Source organism: Canis lupus, chromosome 10 (genome assembly GCF_003254725.2).
Source record: "Canis lupus dingo isolate Sandy chromosome 10, ASM325472v2, whole genome shotgun sequence".
In the NCBI taxonomy this organism is placed as follows: domain Eukaryota; kingdom Metazoa; phylum Chordata; class Mammalia; order Carnivora; family Canidae; genus Canis; species Canis lupus.
Window position 1 is genome coordinate 36,033,136 of NC_064252.1, and position 25,005 is coordinate 36,058,140.

Below are 25,005 nucleotides of genomic sequence, written 5' to 3' on the forward strand. Positions count from 1 at the left end.
AGATTCCTTTTTCTTGTGAGGTGAGAGAAGTGTTACTGTGAATATAAATATATTATCAGACAAATTAACTTTCAGAAGAAGACTTCAGAAATTTAGTTCCCTGAAACCAAGATACAAGGATCCAGGAATAGATTCTCTGGAAACCATCCATATTCCAAACCCCTTGCATATCCTGAAGTGTGCTTACTCATACAGAATGTCTAAGAACTCTGGTTGTTGCCACCTGCAAGGAACAGGGATTGTTCAGTATGGAGGAGGATGAACCAAAAATAGCTCTGCTCTGTACTGTTTTGAGTTCTGTGAAGATTCTCTTTGAGGGTGGGGAGATCCTGCTGCTTTAAAGAAAGCTCAGAATTAGAAACTTGTCTCATTTCAAGGTAAGTGCAAGCAAACGCTGACGATCTTCACTTGGTGATTTGTACTGGTTTGTTGTCAATGGTTTTGAAGTGAGAGGGTCAGCAGACAAGCACCTCCTCTGGTTGGAAAGTTTCCTCTCCACCAGACCTCCCTTCTCAGGGTTCAGCCTTCCTGAGTAATTATGATTCTGTATAAGAGGAAATGAGTGAAGAAATCTCTTTGTAAACCCTCTTTCCACTAAATCATTCATCATAAATTGGCCTTTCCTGTTATGCATTTTGTGATAGGGAAAAAAGGACGCATCTGAGAAATTCAAACTAAAGAGAGAGAGAAAGGAATCTGAAGTATTAACAAAGAACCTAGCCCCTAAATGTGTACTATGCTGAACTGAAAAAGGCTGCACACCACATTCCTAGTCCTTAGTTCAATCTACTGGGATTTGTAATGTTTCTGGAATTATATCTCTCTTTAACTGTTGGTTCCATTTTACTTACAAAAGTATCTTCAAAGGGGAAATATTAAGATGATCCTTTTACTGGAGATACTCCAAGATGTCACAAAGTTAGATTTAGGAGTCATTACAGTGGCTATATATAGTCGATGTCAGGGCCTCTGGTCTCCATAGGTATTCCCAGCCCTGCCCCTGCCCCAGAAATGGCATTTAAACAGCCTTCTCATGCCACCGCTGACTTGGTTTTTTACCTATATTTCTTCATATGTACTGGAGGATGATTGGAGCTACTAGCAACTCATGAAAACCAGCACTGATGGAAAGAGATTTCCCTTTGAAGCTAACTACAATACCAATTCAAAGATCACTAATCATATAGAACTCATACATTTATCCAACCCTTCTAAATTTTCCTGGTCTGAAAATGAGGAAAGTACCATGGAAGCCACCTTAGTTCTGCCCAAATCATTGTGAAAACTGTATTCACTCCTAGGACTAGGGCGCAGTGTGGTCTACACGCCTGTCACACATTGTGTTGTAAGCTTTCCATAATATTTACTGAATGAATGAAGCAGCAGTCATGGCCACATATAAGGGACCATTATTTCTCAGTCCTAGGAAACCATTTCAGTTTTGGAGTCAGGGCATCATCCTTGAGCAGACAGGCAAGTGTGAGATAAAATCCTGACCTGGGGCAGCCCAGGTGGTTCAGTGGTTTAATGCCGCCTTCAGTCTAGGGCCTGATCCTGGAGACCTGGGATCGAGTCCCACGTCCAGTTCCCTTCATGGAGCCTGCTTCTGCCTCTGCCTGTGTCTCTGCCTCTCTCTCTTTCTCATGAATAAATACATAAAATATATATAAAAAAAAAAGTCCTGATCTGACCACATCCCCACTAGTTAACTATGGGCAAGGCCTCTGAGCCTCTCATAGCCACATGTAAGTTGGGAATAAAAATACCTAATTTGCAGGGTTTGCAGGGAATCAGAAGAATGAAGTTTGTAACCTCACTCATAACAGAGGTTTAGTTATTTCGGAAATAAAAATATTAATGTAACTCACAAGTCTTTTAAAATCAGCAACTATAGGTCATTTATCCACATATAACGTACTACATTCAAGGCAAGGCGAAGGACTGTGAAGTAAGACAAATGAGGTGACCTTACTCTCAAGAGACTCACATGATACAAGAAACAGCACCTCAACTCTTGGTGCTAGTGTTGGAAAGCACTACCACTGTGACTGTTTTAACGTGTTCCTCGTTTTTATTACTACCCTGATCACTACCTGCTGATACAGACAAAACTAAAAGAATCAATAATACTTAAAAGTTGTTTAAAATTAAAATGCAGAAGTAGGGCATTTGAAAAGAGAAAAATAAATTTGTTTGTGGAACCAGTTCTAATTACCACATAAATAGTATACCTTGCTTTGCTGAGAATGATATTTTCATTATGAATAGCTGAGTGATGACTATCCAAGAATGGTATACTTATCTTTCCTTGTGCCTATTTAAACCAGAAGATTAGGCTTTCTGGAAGGTCTTTTTAAGTGAAATCTGTTTAGAAATACTTTTTAATTAAATTTATGGCACAGGAATTAACTCTAAGTGCAGTCAAGTTCTTAGAGACAGAAAAAGGGTTTTGTTTAATGAGGGTATCGTCTAAACAACCTGGGAAACATGCTCACCTAAAATGGACTTGGTATTACCATAGTGAAGTTCATAACCTCCTCAAAGGGACACACTCATTTAGTGGTTCTCAGCTGAGGGTGAGTTAGCTCCCCAATGGGTATTTGGCAATGTATAGAGAAACTTTTAGTTGTCACAACTGGGGAATCTAGTGGGTAGAGTGGTATTATTAAACATTCTACAATGTACAGGACAGCCTCTCAAAAAAAGAATTATCCAGCTCAAAATGTCAACAGTGGGGGATCCCTGGGTGGCGCAGTGGTTTAGTGCCTGCCTTTGGCCCAGGGTGCGATCCTGGAGACCCAGGATCGAGTCCCACATCAGGCTCCCGGTGCATGGAGCCTGCTTCTCCCTCTGCCTGTGTCTCCGCCTCTCTCTCTCTCTCTGTGGGACTATCATAAATAAATTTAAAAAAAAAAATGTCAACAGTGCTGCTGCTTGAGGAAGCCTGGTTTAGTGTGTGCAAGCGTTACTTTATTTGAGCAGTACTCACCGGGAAGTGGTACTAGGGAGTGAGCTAACTTACTAGGTACGGTACATGCTACCTTGTAATTATCTTGTTAGAGAAAACTGAAATTCAAAAATGTTAAATAACTTGCAAAGCCAGCATTGCTGGGATTCATTCCCCAGCTGTCAGACGCTAAAATCTGTGCTGGCTTCTTCTGTATCCATCACCTCTCTTAGGCAGACTAATAGAGAATATAACCTAGAGGTCTTATATTATCTTGTGGGATTTATTTATTTATTTATTTATTTATTTATTTATTTATTTATTATCTTGTGGGTTTCTATTAAGAACTTAAAAATCATGATTGAAAGGTCTCCTGGCTTCTCTGCCAATACACACTGTGAACTTGAGAATTGGCCATCTGAACACAGATGAAGAGGTAATTCTATTGCGTGTGGAACCCTGAATTACTAGGTTCCTTTTTTGACCATGTACCAATAAAGACAATTCACCCTCTGCACCCACTGCACAAATCTGAGAAAAATGCTGAGGTCCTGAAATAGACTAATTATGGATACATGTTTCCTGAGAAATCCTAGGATGCCGGCTTCACTGGCAGCTTCTCTCAGTCAGGGGACCCTCTAAAGGCAAGACACTAGGCTAGAAGCTGTTGCAGATGTACATGCTGACAACCTGTAAAATCACATCATGATTGTTTTCTAAAAACAACTATCTTCCATTTATTAAGCTCTTTTACCAAGTAGTAGGCACTCTGCTGAAACATTATAAACATCATCCTATTCTAGTTTTCAGGAGATTCTGGGGCGGGTGGGGGGGGGGGTCTGTGCTCAGGTAGATTTAACTTCTCCCTATTACCAAACAGTCTATAATACTGTGAAGTTTTCATATCTTTTAATGATTCAATCTTGGGCAGTCCAGTTTAACCCACTGTAGGGTAAGTTCCTTAAGACTCTAGCCAGCTTGCTCATCATTCTACTCCTAGAATGTAACATGGGCTGCCTGACACATTGTAACTGCCTAATGAATATTATAAACATTGTTAAATGGTGAATAAAGGATGAATAAACAACTCTTGTGGAAAATCTCATGAATGTCTGACAGACTGAAGTTCTTTGGTCATCTCCAATCTGTGAGAGTTCCTCAGTCTTGCACTGTCTTACATGACCTTGACATTTTTAAAGGGTACTGGTCAGCTGTTTTATAGAGTGATCCTCATTATGGGTTTGTCTCCTGATTAGGCTGAAGTCGCAGATCTGGAGGGATAATACCACAGAGGTTTAATGTGCTCTATTTCTTGCATCATATTGGGGAGTACATAATCTCAACAGGATTTCTTAATGGTCATGTGAACCTTGATCACTTGGTTAGGACGGTATCTGCTAGGTTTTGCCACTGCAAAGTTACTACTTTATACCTCCTCTATTTTTTTTTTTTAAAGATTTTATTTATTTGAGAGAGAGAGAGAAAGAGAGAGAGAGAGAGAGAAAGAGAGCACAAACCAGGGGGAGAGGCAGAGGGAGAAGCAGACACCATCTGAGCAGGGAGCCTAACGTGGGGTTTGATCCCAAGACCCTGGGATCACGACCTGAGCTGAAGGCAGACACTCAGCTGACTGAGCCACCCAGGTGCCTCTATGTTACCCTTTCTATAGCCCCGTCAGAAGTGAGTCATTAAGTCCAGTCCATATACAAAGAGAGAATTGTGCTCTTTCTTTTCCATTTAATATATGCTCTTGGAGATAGAGTTTAAAGTTATTTGAGTCATTTAAACAAACTGGGAGGAAGGGAGCTTTTAATATAAGAAATAGTACTCTAAGTATCAGAAGTGATTATATTAAAATCCCAACTAGATATAACATGTTACTCAATAACAGAAGATTTTGGTAAGGTCAGTACCCTCCCAAAGATCATTCTTCACTATGACTCTTCCATTATACCTCCTCTGCAAAACACACAAAAATTAAAAGTAATTGCATTTAGTGTTATGTGTCTATAAACTACTTTCAAATAATTTGGCAGGAGATGGGTGTGGAGGATGTGTGTGTGAGATGCACAAGGGCACATGATACTCGTATTATTCTTTCAACTTTTCTGTAGGTTTTATTTTTTAAAAAAGATTTTTATTTATTTATTCATGAGAAACACACACACACACAGAGACAGAGACAGAGACAGAGAGAGAGAGAGGGGCAGAGACACAGGCAGAGGGAGAAGCAGGCTCCATGCAGGGAGCCTGATGTGGGACTCAATCCCAGGACTCTAGGATCACGCCCTGGGCCAAGGCAGATGCTCAATGGCTGAGCCACCCAGGTATCCCTTTTCTGTAGGTTTTAAACAAAAAGTTTGTTTATTCAATACTATCACACTGGCCTGAACTAACATATCAAGTCAGCGGTCCACATATGGTACTGAAAATACATCATGGCTCAGGCTTCTACTCAAAACTGAAATCTCCTTTGTTTCTATTTAAGAATTCATTTCTTTCATCCACCACTCTGGACAACAAAGCCTGGACAATGTTCATGGGATGAACGACGGGTAAATGAGTAAAGTGTACCAAGATTTTGAAGTGTATGTTAGAAAATGTCTGCCTTGGCTCCTAGTGGGTATATTAGCATTTTATCTTGCCATCTTTACTATCCAAGTACCGTATACACGGGATTGTATTTATTAAGCACCTAGTAGTCATCAAATACTGTATAACAAACGATAGAAATACCAAATTAATGAGGACAGTCCCGACACCAAGGTATTTAAAGTTAGAGGGAAAGAAGATAAACATATAAAGAAACATGTACAATGCTCTCCAAACTAAAGATATAAACAAAATGTTGTGTGTACTTAAAGAAGATAAACCGAAGTGAGACAGATGGGAGTGTCCTGAGAACATGACTGATGTGGTCTTGTAATAAAAACACCCTGAGTAAAGCAGTCATTGATGACAGAAGCTATGGAGCCCAAGAATCATGAGACCAACTTTTTATTCTTTGGTGGTGATGGATTACAGTCTTGATGGCAAACTTTAAGTTCACTAGCTGAACCACATGATCTGGTGGGACTGAAGTTCATCTTGAGTTAAGGAGCCAATGCAGGTAATAAACCTGGATGCTGCTAACTCATGCTTAAGAGGAGCTGCAGATGAGCCAGAAATAGCTGAGCTCAGTCAGCTTACCTCCAGACAAACATCTTTGTGAGTGGGTAGGAAACTAGTGTAGTGCTAGATTCGCCTTCAGGGCCATAGGGAGGAGCATCCTGGCCATCTGATCCAAAGTATCAGACATTCCACAGTAAAAGTGAATCCCATTTTCAAGGGGAAGTAAGTGCAGAGAACCCACGTAGAAGTCTTCAGAACTAATCCTATGGAGAAAAGAGTAGGGACTATGGAAATAAGGGAAAGATGATGTTTTAATAATAAGACAAAAGCAATATCAAAGCTGTAGAGTGGAAAGGACACATTTACTATTAGTTTTTTAAAGGATTTTATTTATTCAGAGACAGAGTGAGAGCGGAGTCAGGGGAGGAGCAGAGGAAGCAGACTCCTGAGCGTGGAGCTTGACATGAGCCTGATCTTATGATGCTGAGATCATAACCTGAGTCAAAATCAAGAGTTGGTCATTTAACTGACTGGGCCACCCAGCCACCCCACATTTGCTATTATTAGATACAGCAAGACTAATGTATGTACGTGTGTCTCACATGGAAAAGCAAGCCAGGTAAATTTTGGGGCTTCCTTTTCAATAACTGAAAATACAGACTATTTCTTGGAAGCCTTGGATAGCTTTCTCTCTAATATCATTCAACTAAAGGAAAGGCTGGATTTTCCACGTGCAGGTTTACAAATTTCTGGCCTTGGAAATGGGGTTTTGATGATAAGCATAGCTAAAATAGCAATCTTCCTCAGGATCCCAAGGACCTTAACCTGGGCAACAGCCCATTAATAGACAAGTTCTAAGTATTCGTAACATTCTGGAATAATATCAGACAGATCCAGGGAGCATATTTATAGTCCATAAGTGAAGAGGAGTAAGAGGTGGGCAGGAGGACAAGTGTGAGTCATGCTTTATTCTGTTCTGCCAAAAGCTCTCACAGAGCTTTCCCTCTGACTAAGCACAAGTGGCCTGGCAACTGACAGGCTGCAGATGAAGAACCAGGACCTTAGGGGGTGATCATGCTTGACAACATTATGAATTCCAAAGTGCTCGGCAAACCGACCATATAATATGGAATTAATGTTTGGAAACACAAACTCTGTCTTTCTCTTTTGGGTCCTTTTTTTGCTCCCCTGACTCTCTCCTAAGGCTTCTGCCATAACTACTCACTTTAATAAAAATATCTTAAATTTGGGACACCTGGATGGCTCAGTGATTGAGCGCCGCCTTCAGCTCAGGTCCTGATCCTGAGATCGAGGACGGAGTCCTGCATCAGGCTCCTCACATTGAGCCTGCTCCTCCCTCTGCCTATGTCTTTGCCTCAATCTCTCGCTCTGTGTGTGTCTCTCATGAATAAATAAATAAAATAAAAAAAAAATCTTAGATTTGAAAAGAATATTCAAGGGAAAGAATACCATATTGGGCATTAGTAACCAAACTAAGTTCTAATCCCATTTGTGTCACAGATCTGCTGTGTTACAGGGACTTTTCAACCTCTGTGGGCCTAGAGTGGGGGAAAAACGTAGGGGTAAGGTTGGGATTGACAGAGTATGAAGGCTCATTTCCTCAGGAGGCAGACTCCTGACTCTCTTAAGTCACCTCCTGGCACGCCCCTGCTGTGCTGACCTGAGAACCTGAGTGTTCCATCAAGACACAGAAGCAGGTCTTGTCCTTTTACTCCCGACTGAGGACCACCCTTCTTGCCCTTGCTCCCTTTCTCTCCCTGCTTCCCAGACCCCTAGAGATTTCCTTTTCTTCTTCAGGAATCTGTCACTCTCCTCATTACCACTGGCAGCCTCTCCCACAGTCTTCAGGGGGACCTGTCACCTTGATGCCAAGAGGTGTAGCCCCTGCTCCAGCCGCCTCCCTGCCTTCCCTCCTACTGTGCCTCTCTTGACTGTCACTTGCCATTCCCAGCTCAATGCCATGACCTTTGACAGAAAAAGAGATCTCCCTGCCCAGGGAAAGAGGAAGAAATGAAAGCAAAGAGAACAAGGATTCCTGTTCCTCTTGCTAGGGTTTTTATAGTGGGGAATGCAGCTTCTAGGATACAGCAGGAGCTCAAAAATATGTTCTGGTGAATAAAATAGTGCTCCCTAATCAAATCTCTTAAAGCTGTTATGTTATTATATACAGGGCAGTTTTGTATGTTATGAGCATATGATGGGCTTAATAGCTTTTCTGCAGGCTGGGCTGGAAACCTGTCTCTCAGGAGGCATTGTTTCTATGGGAAAATGTGGTCTGAGTGGCAAACAATTGACTTACTAATGACTGTTAAAAATTACCTTTCCTTCCTCAGGAATGGCTTTTAAAAGAGGGAAATTAAAAAATGTGCTAGGCAAAGAAGAAATCAAAGCACAGCCATTTCTGGCTATACCATAATTCTATGTATCTATATTATTGTAGAGAGACACACATATATAAGTATGTAAGGAATAAGCTGGTAAAAGTATACTAACTGGGCACACACACACACACACACACACACACGCCTCCATAGACTAGCCCCCTAAACAGACATATTCTGTGAGAAGGGGTTTCAGTGATGGTAAGAAGAAATACAAAGGAAGTACAGACACCATGAGGTAACACAGGAGAATCAAGAACAAGAATTTGAGGGGTACCTGGTTGTCTCAGTTGGGGAAGCATGTGACTCTTGATCTCAGGGTTGTGAGTTTGAGCCCTACATTGGGTATGGAGATTACTTAAAAATATAAAATCTTAAAAAAAGGGAAAAGATTTTGGAAAAGAAGATACATAGTATAGCTTAATATGGACAGACTATCCCTCCAAAATAACCAAACAAAATCCTCCTTAGCAAATAAATGCATGGAAGCTCCTACTCGTTGCATGAAAGGTAGGTAGGTAATGGATGCCCTGCTTTAGAGAAGATATTTCATGGTGCTCTGAGTTGGGGAAAGACAGAGGCAGGCATTATTAGTAAGGCATGTGTAGGGGGCATACAAGTGGGGACCTGAGTGGAAAAGCCAAAAAACCTGTGGCTAATGTTTATAAAAGGACTCTGCTGATGTGTGCAGGTCTGAAAGGTGGAATCACAAGGTACTTAGGGTTCTGAAAGAGGGAGGCGGACTGAACAATATACATGGGGGGCGTCTGTCAGGGCACTCTGCACATGAGCCATCGCTCAAATACCATATACTTCAATACAATTTTCACACCAAAATTTAAAGCAAAGAAGAATGCCTCAAAACAAGGGGAAGGGCAGAGGAAACAGTGCCCTGTGCTTCTGTCTGGGCTGACTCACCTCATAGAAGAGTCCCTCTGGAAACTGCTGGAAGCACTGAGCACACACGAAGCACTGCTCGTGGTACAGCTCCCCGTTACTGTTTACTATCTTCTCGGCGGGTGCAAAGCCCCCCTTGCAGCGTTCACAGGTGGCGTTGGCCAGAGCATTGGCCATGTTGCTGTAACACACAAAGGACAGGGAGTCACAGACTGTCTACCTTTTCTTAGACTTCAGACCAAATGACATGAAGAACTGAGGAGAACATTCTATCTGATCACAAAAATCATATTGCAGCCGTAAAGCCCAATTTCTTGTGTCTTAAGAACTCAAACTGCTCCCACCTCTTTGTGGGTGTTCAAAGAGCCTCCTGCTTGGATTCTTTTTCTTTAGCCTTTCTGACATTCTTCTTGCTAAATATACTGTGAGTACCTACTTCCTGTGAGGAACTAGGGATAGAGACAGAAGCCAAGCTTTGCCCTCCAGGAAGGAGCCTGAGGTTACAGCTTAAATAAGCAGCCTAATTAAAATATCCACAGGTCACCATCTCCAGGCCACTATCTCTCCCTTCTGAGGACAGAATCTAAACTGCATGTCAATTGAACACTGAATCCTGACACAGGTTATCTCTCTGGTTAGATCCTGCTGAAAGCAACTGTTGCAAGTAGTTCTTTTTTTTTTTTTTTAAAGATAGATTCATTCATTCATTCATTCATTCATGAAAAACACAGGGAGAGAGAGGGGCAGAGACACAGGCAGAGGGAGAAGCAGGCTCCATGCATGGAGCCCGATGCAGACTTGATCCCAAGTCTCCAGGATCACACCCTGGGCTGAAGGCGGCGCTAAACCACTGAGCCACCTGGGCTGCCCGCAAGTAGTTCTTAAACCAGACTGCCTTAATCCTGTAATCTCATTGGTAAAACAAGCATTGAACGCTAACATTGTAAGTTGTTTCTTAAAGTCACAGGATACATTGTGAAGATCCTTTTATGGACATGACACAGGAGGTTCAGGGAATTGGAGTGACCAGCCCAATGTTGTGACATGGTGAAGCTCAGTAGTTAGGGGAAGACATAGGACCAGAATCCAGAGTCCCTGTTCATAAAATCACAACCGGATTACGGTATCAATTTTGAACACTCAAGAGGACGTGATAGGGACACCATCACACTTTGCACATCAGGCAGTCACATTACCACCGATGACCCCAGTGACCTGGTCTCTCTCGCTTGCTGTCAATCCACTGCACCGTGAAACATACAAGAGGCACTTGATAAATGGACCCGCATCCTAACTAACCTTTGTGGAGTCTGGAAGAAGAAAAGTATATACTCAGATAATTATTTCGTTCTAACAAGCCCTGAGTTTCACATAAAGAACTGCTTCATTCTAAAAGGCTTTGAAGTGGGGAAGGTCACCTAACCAGAGTCATTGTTGGCCAGTTTGTTCTTCACAATTGGCAAGTTTATTTTCAGATGCCCAATGAGAGTACAAGCTCTACCTGTGTGTCTAGTTGCCTGGTGCAGCCTGTACCACCCAGATATTGAGTCAATCCACCTCAAAAAGTTATGGCCAACATTCTCTAGAATCTTCACAGCTACCCTATCAGGCAGGTGAGGAGTTTTCATCTTACAGACAGATTAACTGCCTTGTCCCCTCAGTTTTCCTGTTTCCTTAGCAGAAGGGCTCACACATACCTTGTCTCACCTCCATCCCACCCCAGTGGAAGATACCTTTGCCTTCTTGTCCCAAATGTTTCAAAGAATAGTATTGCTATTCTGTAGCCTTTCCATAATGAGCCCCATGTAGAAGTACCACATTCATAACCACATATCAACTCACACCTCAACTTTACTTCATAGGTTTAAATATAGAATTAAAACATCACAAAAAAAAAAAAAAAAAAAAGAAAGAAAAAAAAAAAGGAAGAGAGGCAGCCTCAGTGCTTGGCAAATCTGGCCTAAGTCTCATACTAAAATAAATTTTCTACTTTGTCATTTTAAAATTACTGTGGGTTATGGAGAGAAATGCGTCACATTCCCTTCTTCATGTGGCTTTGGCATAAGCCAGATGAATTGTAGCAGTTTTAGCAAAGCTCTTGGAAGGGTCTGCACTTCCCCTTTCTCCTAATCAAAATCTGCAGGTGTCCCTGGATGAAGTATGGTAAACCAACACCTGCCCTAATATCGTTTCGAGGAAAAAATTTTTAAAAAGTATATAACTCTGAAAGCCAGAAGATGCTACCCAAATATAAAGGCATCATTATTAATTTTGAATCCTCTCAAAAGATTCACCAGATCCTTATAATTTTCACAGAACTCTCAAAAAGCAGGAAGAGAAGGACATTCTGGAATATCCTGCTCCATTATCTAGATCAAGTAGTTCTCAAAGTATAGGGGTCACTGTGACCCATTTAGGGGTTCAAAAGGTCCTTTTTCCACCTGCATCTGTGGGAGGCCTATTTTCTTTGTATATATATCTAAGGCAACATATAACACTAAGATAAATGCAGAAACAGAACTGAGAAACTGTCTTAGACTGTCATTAATGAAGATTTGAAAATATGTAATTCAATGCCACTTTTCCCACCAAACTTTTTTCATTTTGGAAAGAGTTATTTTTCATAAAAATTAACACTTATGAATAAATGCATAATGAGTTTATGTATCTCAAATGAATACATATTTAATTTTGTTCTTAGTTTGTATTTTCAGTAAATATTGATAAGCAAAAGCTCTCTGCAGACCTCAATACCTTTTTATTATTTATTTATTTATTCATTCATTCATTCATTCATTCATTCATGAGAGACACAGAGAGGCAGAGACACAGGCAGAGGAAGAACCAGGCTCCACGTAGGGAACCCGATGCGGAACTCGATTCCAGGTCTCCAGGATCACGCCTTGGGCCAAAGGCGGCACTAAACCGCTGAGCCACCTGGGCTGCCCTTAAGAGTGGAAAGCAGTCCTAATATCAAAGCATTTGTCACCTGTTTCCTACTCATTGTACTAAACACTGTTTATATTCTAATTCAAATACTGAAATAGTGAGAAAATAGGTAGACAGTTTCTCATACACAGGAAAAATAAACTAGCTTTGGAGATAATATGTATTTTTGAAGAAGTATTCCTTTTAATAACAAGCAGGATAAGAAAAGAAACTACATTAGAGGAAACTTTCAGGAAAGAACCCCTAATAATCTCACTAACCTACTGAACTGTTTACATTAACTTTCCTTTCTTGTCTTTGACCCTCTGGCACTATATATTTCTTTCAATTGACTGTTTTTTTGAGCAGTTTTAAGTTTACAGTGAAACTGAGGCAAAAGGAGTCGAGTTCCCCTTCATCCCCACGTGCAAGCCTCCCCTGCTACCAACATCTCTACCATAAACGTAGTCTGTTATGACTGATGATGAATCTACAGTGACCTATGCATTTGTTTATAACTGTTTTTTATATATAAAAGTTACATTTTAGAAGTCATGAATGATAGTTACAACTGTCATCTGGCTAGTTATAATTAGTCGGCTAATTTTTCAAAAAAGGATTTTTGCTAAGAAGTATTGATGATAAAGAATATATATGTTGGGAAATATATATGTAGAAGCCTTTAGTACAGAACCTTCACATTTGGCCAGTAATAACTGATTTACCCAATCCACTTCTACAGATGAACCATACACAGAAAACTTGGTATCACTGGGCTTTTTTTCAAGTGTCTCACTGTTAAAAGTATGTAAAACAAATTTGCTGGCATCAAAACGAAAAAAATGTGTAAATCCAAAAAGCATCTTAAGAGTCCACAGAGCATTTTGGTTACAGTATAATTATAATTGCCCAATTACATTTATTTTTTTTTTTTTTCCCCATTACATTTAAACAGAACTCTTTATAAGTCGTGAAAACAGAGGACATCTGTTATAATACCACACATAATAGATTAATGGAAATAGAGAATCAGGTCAGTTAAATTCCCCTTAACTCATGATTGACAAATTGAGGATTTGCAGTTAATTCTAAGCTTATGACTTTGCGGAAGATCAACAATCTTCCATGAGTCTAACTACTACTTTGCACTACTTTTTAAAATTGTTTGCTAAAACTCATTTAATAACATGAATTAGACTTTTTAGAGTTAATGGCATATATATGGCATATATATATACACACACACACACACACCTATATTTGCTAAATACACAACATTCTTATTTATTGATTCAATCCCCTTAAGACAATATTAAGAAATCCAGTTTGCCTACCTCAAATTGCTGTTAAACCTAACAAAAATGTGTATCTTTATCAACAGTCTGTAATTCAGTTTTACTGTTTCCCTCAACCAACTTGTCATCTGTGGGAAGTTTAAGAGTATACAATCTTTCTATTATAAACCCTGCCAGCAGCAACTCTAAGCCTCCCCCTTGGACTACATAATGAAAATGTACTATTATGAGGAACCTACTGAACACAAAGACATTACTACTATTACTTTAAAGGCAGCATTTTCCTTTACTTCTGCATCTCATCTGGTGTATCTCCCCGCCTGCTGGAATAGGCCTCCCTCCCCTCCATCACTCTGGAATGCCCCTGCTCAGAGTCGAGGAAATAAAACTATCAATGGCTACTGAACTCAAAGCCCAAGCAGACTAGATCTGGAAGATAGGAGCTCCTCTTCCAGGAGAGGAGACACTTACAATTTTGCATAAAAGTCACAAAACTCCTTGTAGACCTTTACGTCACTGTGCCTGCGCTGTAATTTGGACACAGCCCGCTCGTCTTCATTGCCATTAGCCTGGTGGACACTGTTAAGGACTGCCTGGGGGATTTCTTCATTCTCTGGGATAACACAAGGGTGCACCCTGCCCGGGAACGCCATCCCAGGGTGCCTGAGAGCTCCAAGCCCGGGGCAGAGAGTAGCAGGGCAGGGGACGGAGAAACAATATCCAGGCCTCCCCTGCTTCCCTGCCAGGGTCACTCCCACTGTTCCCACACACGTCAGCCCTGCGTTTGCCAGGGTCGCTCCTGGCCCTTCATATTAAGAGCTCTAACAGCAAAGCAGTCACTTGCTGTGCCAGTCCTGAGTTTTGAGGCATTTCTGGAAGCTCTAGAAAACATTCCCCAGAGCAGTGACACAGTCTTTGCTGAGCAGCCTTCCCGGCAGACTGTGTCTGTAAACACTGCTTCAGAAATAGAGGACTGGTTGGCAGGGTCCAAGAGAAACAAACATCCACATGCCCTGGGGGATCTGTCACCAGGCATTATCCACATGAACACTGTGGTTCTTGTAAAACACCCTCAGATATTGTTTCTAACAAGCTCCCCACTGAGGCTAACGCAGCTGGCACACACTGGGGGACATCTTAATGCCCAGGACATGCTTGTCAGCTATGCCCATGGCTATCTTTCACCAAGGATCTGTGAGTCCCTAAGAATTTGGAGCTACTTTTGACTCTTATTGATCCTAGCAGTTGGCACATAGCAAGAGCTGGATGATGTGTTCAATGAATGGACACGAGGAAATAGGAAAGAGTTGGGCATCTAGTTAGAAACCCTCAGCTAATCCTGGTCTTTATTATGGTTAAAGATGCTGCTGGCATTCCTGCTATAGTCAGTCCACATTGCTGTCATCTTGCAGCAGTACTGCAGAAGAGGAGGGTGATGATGTAGGCCATGGGCAATACAAGGGCTCAAAACATTTCTCCAGGAACAGTCCTCTGAGCACCAAGGTGCCCTCCTAACCAAAATTAAGGTACCAAGGACCACTAAAGAAAGAAACACTAGAGATGAGAGCCATGAAATCAACAGCAAACAAACAGACAAAATGCAGCTGGGACTTCCAAGTAACAACTAATAAATAATAATGCTATGCATTAAGCTCATTATTGCATCCCTTATAAGGTAGGTATTATTTACAGGTGAGGAACTGAGATTCAAGGAGGCTGAATAACCCAGTAAGTACGTGGTAGAGTCAAGATTTAAATCTAGGGAGCTTCATCCTAGAGCCTATGTTGTCAACTACCATGTGAGAAAATGGTTAAACACAATCACTGGAGAACAAAATAAGTTAACTAGAAAAGATTAAGTAGTAGGTACAAATGAGATAGAAGCCCAAAATGAGATCTAGTCTTCCCTCTTTGAACCCTAAAGATCTCAGAGTACAAGTCAGAAATTAAAAGGCTGTGGGCTACGGATCCTCCCCAAGCCCCAAGCCTGTGGCTAATGCAGTAGGAAAAATCATCATTTTTAAATAGGAAAGAAGTGACCTCCTGGTTGAAATGGTGAATGAGATCTTGACATTTACAGCAACCTGGATGGGCATAGAGGATATTATGCTAAGTGAAATAAGTCAGGAAAAGACAAATACTATATATATAATTTCATTTACATGTGTAATCTAAAACAAAACAAAACAATGAATAAAGAAACAAAAGCAGAAACAGACCCATAAATACAGAGAACTGATGGCTGCCAATGGGGGAGGGGTGTAATGTGTGGGGGGAATGGGTAAAATGGGTGAAGGGAAGTGGGAGATACAGGCTTCCATTTTGGGGATGAATAAGTCACAGGGATAAAGGCACAGCACAAGGGATATAGACAATGGTATTATAATAGCATTGTATGGTGACAAATGGTAGCCACGTTTGTAGTGAGCATGCCATAGGTTATAAAGCTGTCAAATCACTGTTGTACACCTGAAACTAATATAATAGTATCAACTATACTTTAATTTAAAAAAACCACACACACACACACACACACACAAAACCAAAATACATACAAGCAAAAATTTAAAAAAATTTTGGATAAAATATAGGATAATATAGGAGAATAGTTTTTTTATATGAAAAGGTTTTTTGAAGATTTATTTATTTTAGAGAGAGCGAGCAAGAGAGAGAGGGTACATGAGCATGCACATGGAGGGAAGGGCTGGGGGAGAGAATCTTCAAGCAGACACCCTGCTGAGCATGGAGCCCAGATTGGGGCCCTATCTCATGACCCATGAGATCATCACCTGAGCTGAAAACAAGGGTCAGACACTCAATCAACGGAGCCACTCAGGCTCCCCCATAAATTTTTTTTAAATAAAATTGTATGGGTGTTTCCAGTAACTGATGCATTTTTTGATCCTAGCAGTTGACACACAGCAGGAGTTGGATGATGTGTTCGTAATACATTCATTCATGCCTGAGGAAAAAAGCTATCAGGCTCTATTTGTTTTCCTTATGATATTCTTACAGTTTTTTTTTTTTTAAAGATTTATGTATTTATTCATGAGAAACATACAGAGGCAGTGACACAGGCAGAGGGAGAAGCAGGCTCTCCAGGGGCCTGCTGTGTGACTCAATCCCAGGACCTCAGGATTACAACTGGAGCCGAAGCCAGAGGCTCAACTACTGAGCTCCCCAGGTGCCCCTATTCTTATAGTTTTTAATCCATACTAGTTACAGTGATTGCAAATCATGTTCATTCTCCTGCCAGAAACATCATTAGATCCAAATACTCAGCCCACACTGATGTGACACTACTTGGAGATACCAAGCAAAGGGCAGAATGCTGAAGGAGGTCCTGGAGACTTCCCTTTCTTTCAGTTCAAACAGTTTCCAGGGGATTATGCTATTTAAGAAATGCTATGTTAAGGTGAAGCAGGTAGGAGACCCTCCATTGTTTCTGCTTTCCTCTACTTCCAGCTGGGACCATGTTACTGAGTGTGTGCTTGGCACATAGTAAGTCCAAATAGACTTCAATAGAAGTTACCTCAATAAGAGTCAGTTTTGGGGCAGCCCGGGTGGCTCACTGGTTTAGCATCACCCTCAGCTCAGGGTGTGATCCTGGAGACCTGAGATCCAGTCCCACATGGGGTCCCTGCATGAAGCTTGCTTGTGTCTCCGCACCTCTCTCTCTCTCTCTCTCTCTCTCTCTCTGCCTCTGTCTCTCAAGAATAAATAAAATCTTTAAAAAAAGGGTTTTTGATTGAAGGTATCATACACGATGTTAATATTTTTAAACTATTTAATCAATCAGTGTGACTATATGGATGTTAAGGCTGATTTGTGGCTGTCTCTTTGTTTACAGTTTTGCCAGATCTCATTCTTTCCTTCTTTCCTCCCCTCCCCTCTCCTCCCCTCCCCTCCCCTCCCCTCCCCTCCCCTCCCCTCCCCTCCCCTCCCCTCCCCTCCCCTCCCTTTCCTTTCCTTTCCTTTCCTTTCCTTTCCTTTCCTTTCCTTTCCTTTCCTTTCCTTTCCTTTCCTTTCCTTTCCTTTCCTTTCCTTTCCTTTCCTTTCCTTTCATTACCAAGAAATATCCTAATGGCAGCTGAGAGGGAGAGGGGAAATTGAGGCTCTAAAGAAAGAAAAGATGGGGCAGGACAGAGCCCGATCATCTATCCTAAATCTCCTTCCTAAGAACTCCTCCCCAGGAACAAAAGACCCTGGCCAACTGACTTCTGCAGAGAAATTCCCTGAACTTTACACATGCTACTTAGGCTGAAACAACAAAGGAACTCACATAGTAAGGGTCAAGGCCAACCAGGAAGGCTTAGCCCCTGCAATTGTGAATGAGCTCTGTATTCAGAAGCTAGTGGCAACAGGCTGCCCGGTCCTTTAATAACTTTTCCATTATGGTCTATAGTGTCTTAAAAAAGTAACTGCTCATATTAGGGGCCCCTGGGTGGCTCAGTCGGTTAATTGTCCAACTCTTGATCTCAGCGCTATGAATTCAAGCCCCATAGTGGGCTTCACATTGGGTTGGGTGTGGAGCCTACTTAAAAAAACAAAAGAAAAAAAAAAGTAACTGCTCTCATTATGCCACTGTTTGCTTATTTGCATTATTTTATATCACATCTGAACACATGGAACTTTTAATGAGCTCACAATGCAACAGGGCTAAGGGGTACCTGAGAAGTGCCTGCTGAATGAATAAACAAGCCACAGCCTGTTTCTGAGTACACAAAGTACTCAGGGAAACAATATATGGATATATATGGTTTTCCCATCATTCAAGCATATAAAGGTGCAGATCTCTGCTTTAGTGCCAAGTGCTGAGTGCAGAGGGCTCTCTGTGTGTCCTAGTACCTGAGTAAGGATATCTGAGTAAGGACCATGTGGCCACTGCAAGGTCAGGTGGTGCTATTCACAAAGACTGCATAGGGGAGTCGGCTGGTCAATCACTTCTTATCCAGTTACCACAGGAAAGAGCTAGAAGAACCGTGTGGTTATTTTCCCAGGAGGACATGGGGGTCATTTTGGGCCAAACAAACACCATGGCTTAAGTTCTATATCCAGGCATTTTCCTACTTTCAAACCACTTTTGACACTTAATAATGTCGCTGTTAAGAAATGTAAACAATCCTTTTAGACTATGTTGCAACCATGAGAAGAATACTTATCTGAACATTTCTGATGGAAAATACTACTCTCACTACAGTGGCATCAAAATAGTCCTTGAAGGAGGGCAGGAGGCATATCTGCTGTTAGGCTGGCAGCTCTAGTGTCCTGTAAAGAATGCTGCTGGGCTTCAGATTCTACCAGTCTAGCTAACTCTATGATTTCAGCCAAAACAAATTCTACCCGATGTACCCGTAGCCAGAAACAAATAACCTACTTAGAGATATCACACAAAAATATTGTAGCTATTTGCAGGAGCTCAAATAATTAAAGCATGGATATAATCATGAGCATGGTTGGCCAAAAGTAATAATCAACTTTTTAATAACTGGTATTTTAAAATTAAAATTCTCTCTAATAGCAACAACTGAACTATGTGCATCACTACTAAATAGTTCATCTATGTGGTTCTTAAAATCCAAGCTGAACATTTTGACCAATTGCTTCTAAAACACAGGACTCTAATACAGAAAAAAAGGCAGTGCTATTACATGTTTAATGCCATTCCACAGACAGGCATACATGGATGGCTAAGCCAAGCCCTTGGCAATAACAACTATTAGAATGTAGCTTCTTCAATTTCAATCAAAGTCTTCCATGGATACTGGAGTATTCAATTGTTCAATTGTTGAGACAGCCGGGTTAAATTAATATATGGCAAAATGAATTATTCACTATGAAAATTCACTATGATTCTCTATTCTACTCAAATGGAAAATTTAATCTTATTTTCTTCCTATTATTAAAAACACAACAGTCATGACATGCAAGTAAAGATAATGGAGCTGGAAAGTTCTTTCTCATTTCCCAGGGACTAGGACAAATGCACTGTGTTTTCTTTCAACGACAGTGAGGAAAGAGACAAAGTTCAGTTAGTTGGCCAGAGAGGATATGGAGTTGCAATTCACATGCCATTTTGCCCTGTCTGTTAGGATCGTTTCCTAATTCTGGATTGCACAAGCAAAAAAAAAAAAAAAAAAAGTATTACAACACAGATGAGAGAGTGAGAAAGAAATAAGATGCACATCTTAAACTAACTTCAAAGACAGGCGCATTTGTTACCTCCCCGCACAGGCACTGCTTATGGATCACAATCAAAGCAGGTAAGAACCTCTGGCTTTGTTACTGTACGTTAGAAATAACTGAAGAGAATAAGTGAAAAACATCACTGCCTCACAAAGAGGAAAGAACAGACTTAAAGGACCTCCCTATTTACCAGTAACCCCTTCCCCAGGGCCTCCCACTCTTCCCAAATACTTAGACCAGACCAACAGTGACCCAGAGGCAGTGACTCGAGAAGGTTATTTGTATCTGATTGTAACACCTTCTTAAATGAAACTCACCTAAAAGTTAGAGACTCTTTGATATTGGAGACAGATTTATAGCACCCCAAACCTTGTGCTAGTGGAAGAAGCGGGTTCATATCCCTCATAAGGAAAATGAGTGAAACAACTCAATCTCAGGTTGATGGGTTTTCAAGAAGTAAACTTTAGGCATACCTTCAGTCCTAAAGTCAATAATTAAAATATAATGTTTCTAGTGAAAGCTGGTGAGGTGCAAATTTTTTATCTGATGTCTAAAACTGTCCTGGTTTTATTCTTGATGCCTACAGGAGAAGAATCCCCAGTCAGGAGCCATCAGGCCGAGAGCTGCCACATGTTCGCCCAGTGCCATGAAGGTCCTGTGACACAAGACAGATCCTGAGAGTGCTCCGCAGCTCAGAAATACTCTGCCCACAACAGGCATAAATTACTGAAAATTATATAGTTCAGTTTCTCAATTTTAACAAATTTAAAAAGTACTGACAACCTACTTAGTGGCCTAATTCTTGGGAAGTATCTCAATCTAGACAATCTCTAGAAGTTTTCCAACATTACTCCAAAATAAACCCATACCCATACTTCAGTGTAAAAAGGACGTGGAGCCTAGGAAAAGTGCAGGAACAAGACTGAAATAAAGCTTACGATGTTCTCCTGTTCCACTCTGAAACAAACAGGTCTACTTTATTAAGAGATGTTCTGAACCATGTGCAGAGAGAAATCAACAGAGTTCAAGACTTGTGGCACCTTTCTCTCTCTGGTACAAGCACAAGAGCGTAGATTTCCTGCCTACAACTAGCCACCCTTTCTCTGCAACAGTGACATTCTCATCCTGCAATGCAATCCACAATAGAAGGAAAGGCACAAAACTAGATCAGGAAAGTAGCAGGATGTGTGGCAACAAGGCAAAATCAATAATAACAGAAAACCAACAAAGGACATGAACAACGGGGCAGCCTCAGTTTCTAGAAGCTGTATGGGTATGGAAGTATGAGCATTCTGGGATGGGATTACTGGGTTGCACTCTGTCGTTTGGCAAGTTGAATTTCTCTACCCCCAGCAACCCCAAAGCAACACAGCTTGTTATAGAACATTTATAAAAGGTAGTGAAGACTCACTCATAATCCTGCAATCTAGTGATGAGCAATGCAACATGTTAATCTCTACTCCTTATAAAATACACATACACACACATGATTGTAAACAAAGGCAGGATTGTTGCAAGGTGATTGTTTAGAATTATCTTTATTCCTAGTACTGGACATAAAAAGATATAAAGTTCTTTAAATGAATACTACTGACTCCTTTTCCCCTGAACTCTCTGCCTCTCTGAAACTTGCCCAGTCCTCTTCTATTTCTATTTCTATTTCTATTCAAGGTCTTCTCTAAGAAGCCCCCTTTGAGCATTTCAGCCTGTACTAATCTGTTTAGCATCTATAGGGCTCACTGAGTATCCTGTTCAGTTGTGTTCTGTATTGCAAAGGCACTTCTCTCAAGAACACCATGAGCCCTTTAGTGTGAAAACTTCTGGAGTCTTTACATCAAGCACCCTCTTAAGCAATTAAACTGACTTTTTTTTTTTTTTTAAGATTTCATTTATTTATTCATGAGAGACAGAGAGAGAGAGAGAGAGAGAGAGAAAGAAAGACAGAGAGAGGCAGAGACACAGGCAGAGGGAGAAGCAGGCTCCATGCAGGGGGTCCGATGTAGGACTCAATCCCGGAACTCCAGGATCATGCCCTGGGCTGAAGACGGTGCTAAACCGCTGAGCCACCAGGGCTGCCCCAAACTGACCCTTTTGTGAAAAGTTGCTAAACAGAATTGGGGAGGTGCTCATAAGCTGCCACCCTCCCCAGAAATTCAAGACAACTCAGTGTAAATTGATTGATTCTTAAAGATTTTATGTATTTATTCATGAGAGACACACAGAGAGAGGTAGAGACATAGGCAGAGGGGAGAAGCAGGCTCCCTGTGGGGAGCCTGATGTAGGACTTGATTCTGGGACCATGACCTGAGCCAAAGGCAGACACTCAACCACTGAGCCACCCAGGCGTCCCTCAGTGTAGCTTTAGTATGTAATTCAGCATAGTTCTTTTGTCAGTAAAGGTAACTTTCTTAACTGTCATCACTGCAGTCTGAAATCTATATGCTTTCTAAACAAACTTTCTATCACTAGATGCTCATGTTGTTCAAATAAGTGGAGTGTTTGGTCAACTGAAAAAACATTCTTAAAATTCTCTTTCATAGGCTGGGAAATTTTTCTCTGATTTTTCAAACATCTTCACTGGAAAATGTCTCTGTAGCAGTTCCTCCATTATCCAAATTATTTCTCCCTGTTATTCATACTGTGACCCACTAACACATATTCTCACCACTAAACATCTTTTTAAAAAGATACCTTGTGTCCTGACCAAAATAGATGAATTTGGGAAAGCCTGGTATTTCAAATATAGAACAGTATTTTTAGCTAAGAGTGTTGACTGGCTTACCAGGGAAATCCTTCAGTGAATCCACGGGTTCCTTATATGGTTGGGGTGGCCATCATCACCAAACTTTCTGGCTCTAAATGACATTCTTATTTTAGTTCTGACTCAGCCAAGGATACCTCACTGAACACTGACCTTCAGCTAAGTTGGGAGAAGAAGCCAACAGGAGTTCTTATTTTGTGAATAAGCTTAACATAAGGTCTGCTTTCCTCAATAAGATAAAAGAAAATGAGAGTTTCAGTATGGAAGGACAGAAAAAACCCACTGTACTCAAGTCAAATGAAAACAATCCTTTCAAACTTAAATCTATATATCTTTCATTTTCAGTTGTTTTCTTTTTAACATAGAACATATTTTACATATATTTTATTGCATTAAACAATATTTGAAAATATTGGACAGGATTAAGTAGAAGAACTGAAAAATATTTTTTTGCAACCTTTAAAAAGGCTTCTTTTCTTTCATTAACTTCAAATTTTGTGAAGTGCATACAGAGAGACAAGGAATTGTTTTAAATACCATAAGAATTACTATTAATGTGATCAAAAGATGTGGAGATGATATAAGGTCACAGGAGGCCTGAGCATCTGATGGTGTCATTGTAAGTCTATCTGGTACTCAGCTAGAGCTTCAGTTCTCCCAGGTGTCTTCTGCATATACCTCTTCTTCTTCTGGATCCTGTCCTCAGCTCTTCTCTCTCCCCATTGAGCTCACCATTCTCTGGCACAGAATGAAGTCTGGGTTTTTTAAAGTGGTTTACCAGTTTAGGTAGGAAGCTCTTGGTTCTGATCCTTTAGCTCTTTTCAAAGAGACACATTCATGAGTCCAGCAGTAATATATAAGAGTATGATCATTATGACTATAAACAGACCCCTCATTTCCTGATGGAAGATTATTGGAAGATTTTTGGTGTGCTGATGATGGGAAAGTGGTCTTTTTCCGCCGCTTGCCTCTGGTCCTGGGGCCTTTCAGCAGAGGGCGCTAGAGAGACCAACCGGAGGAAAAGGTTTTTGCATGCTGGTCCTTGCATGCTCCCTTGGCAAGCTCCTGGGAGCAGAGCCTTCTCCATTACAGCCTCCAGCAGCACACACAGCTTCTTCAGCATCCAGGTTGTGTAGGTATGACAGCCAAAAGCAGCCAGTTGGCAAGCAGCTTGTCTGGTGGAAGTGCCTAGTGGTTCTGCAGCAGGACACCTCTGTCTCCTGCAGTGAGTGGCAGCCCACAGCACTCTGACCGCCCCCCTACCTGGCCTCTCCAACCACCCTGCCCACCTCCCCCATTCTCAGCAGTTCTGGAATGGAGCATCTTGTGGCATCCTGTATGGAGGGTCTCCCACAAATTCAGATTTCCAGCATGTTTCACTGGTGTGGCATCATAGCAATTTCTCTGCTACTCCCATGAGCAATGAATGAGTCTTGGGTGGGGAGGAGGGCTCCTCCTCGCTAGCTCTCTTTAGCCCTGGAGTGGTAGCTTCTGCTTATAGCTACTATTCCTGTACTCTTAGCATTCTTTTTATTTCTTACTAGCCAATCCCTTACTACTGCAAACCTCTGTTGGAATTAACTCTTTTTATGTTTTTATTAAACCTTGCTCCTTCAAATTACCGTGTGGTTTTTCTCTTCTAATTGGATCCTGACTGAACCTCGGCTGATCCGCGGCCAAAGTCAGGACTCTTAACTGACTGTTATTAGACCTTGTAGGATCCTTTATCCAATATGAGGCATTTGTCTCACTTAAAACAACGTGCCTGCATATGAAACTAGAAAGGGACAGGAGGAGTGGATTATAACATAAAAAAGCCCAGCATAATAAAATGACCAGTTAGATGAGAGTTCAAACCATCTGACTTTACTTTGTTTCTCCATGCCAACAAATAGACTCCCTACTTAACTCGGGGCAAGCAAGAGGCAAGAGTTCTCTACTCTCCTCACCTGCCCAGTAGAGAACATGCATCCCTTCCCATAAGCACTCTCTAGTACAAGGGACTTGTTTGGGGACCAGTCAATTTGGGTTCTTACCGTATTTTCACACTAGGTATTAACACAGGAAAGAGACAAAAACAAGGGGACACACCTCCGTTTTGGTCCTCAAGAAACAAAAGATCACAGTAAAGGAATCCATGTCACCTTGTGGTCAAGGAGCCCACCTGTGGCCACAGCCAGAAAGCACAGGTCCCGGATGGCCTGAAATGCCAGCCCTGAGAGGCCCCCAGGCCTACACCACGTTTCTGGGCTTCCACAGTTTCTGAAGGTTCAGGCAGAATCTAAAATGTGACATAATATTCTAAACAACTTCCGTCATAGAATGTGCTAAGAGATGACACATTATTACTATTACTATTACTTATTACTATCTCTTCTGTCGTCTCCTCATCTGCCTCACTTTCAGGCCCCATATATACAGAAGCTGAACCGAATGGTGGTCACAAGAAACAGGCAGGAGTCACTGAACTGTGAGTGC

General features: G+C 41.3%; 1 protein-coding gene across 11 annotated transcripts in view; it reads right to left on the reverse strand.

The window, feature by feature from the left end:
- Positions 1–25,005, reverse strand: part of LIMS1 (LIM zinc finger domain containing 1) — a 146,701-nt gene that overhangs the window by 15,371 nt on the left and 106,325 nt on the right. For 7 of the 11 annotated variants that reach the window (XM_035696101.2, XM_025462698.3, XM_049115376.1 and 4 more), the window contains exon 2: positions 9,379–9,538. In XM_035696101.2, coding sequence (XP_035551994.1) covers positions 9,379–9,538 — 160 coding nt within the window. Of the gene's footprint in view, positions 1–9,378; positions 9,539–14,051; positions 14,329–24,618; positions 24,805–25,005 lie in introns of those variants that run through there. The other 4 variants (XM_025462683.3, XM_025462672.3, XM_025462724.3 and 1 more) reach the window with 4 other exon arrangements.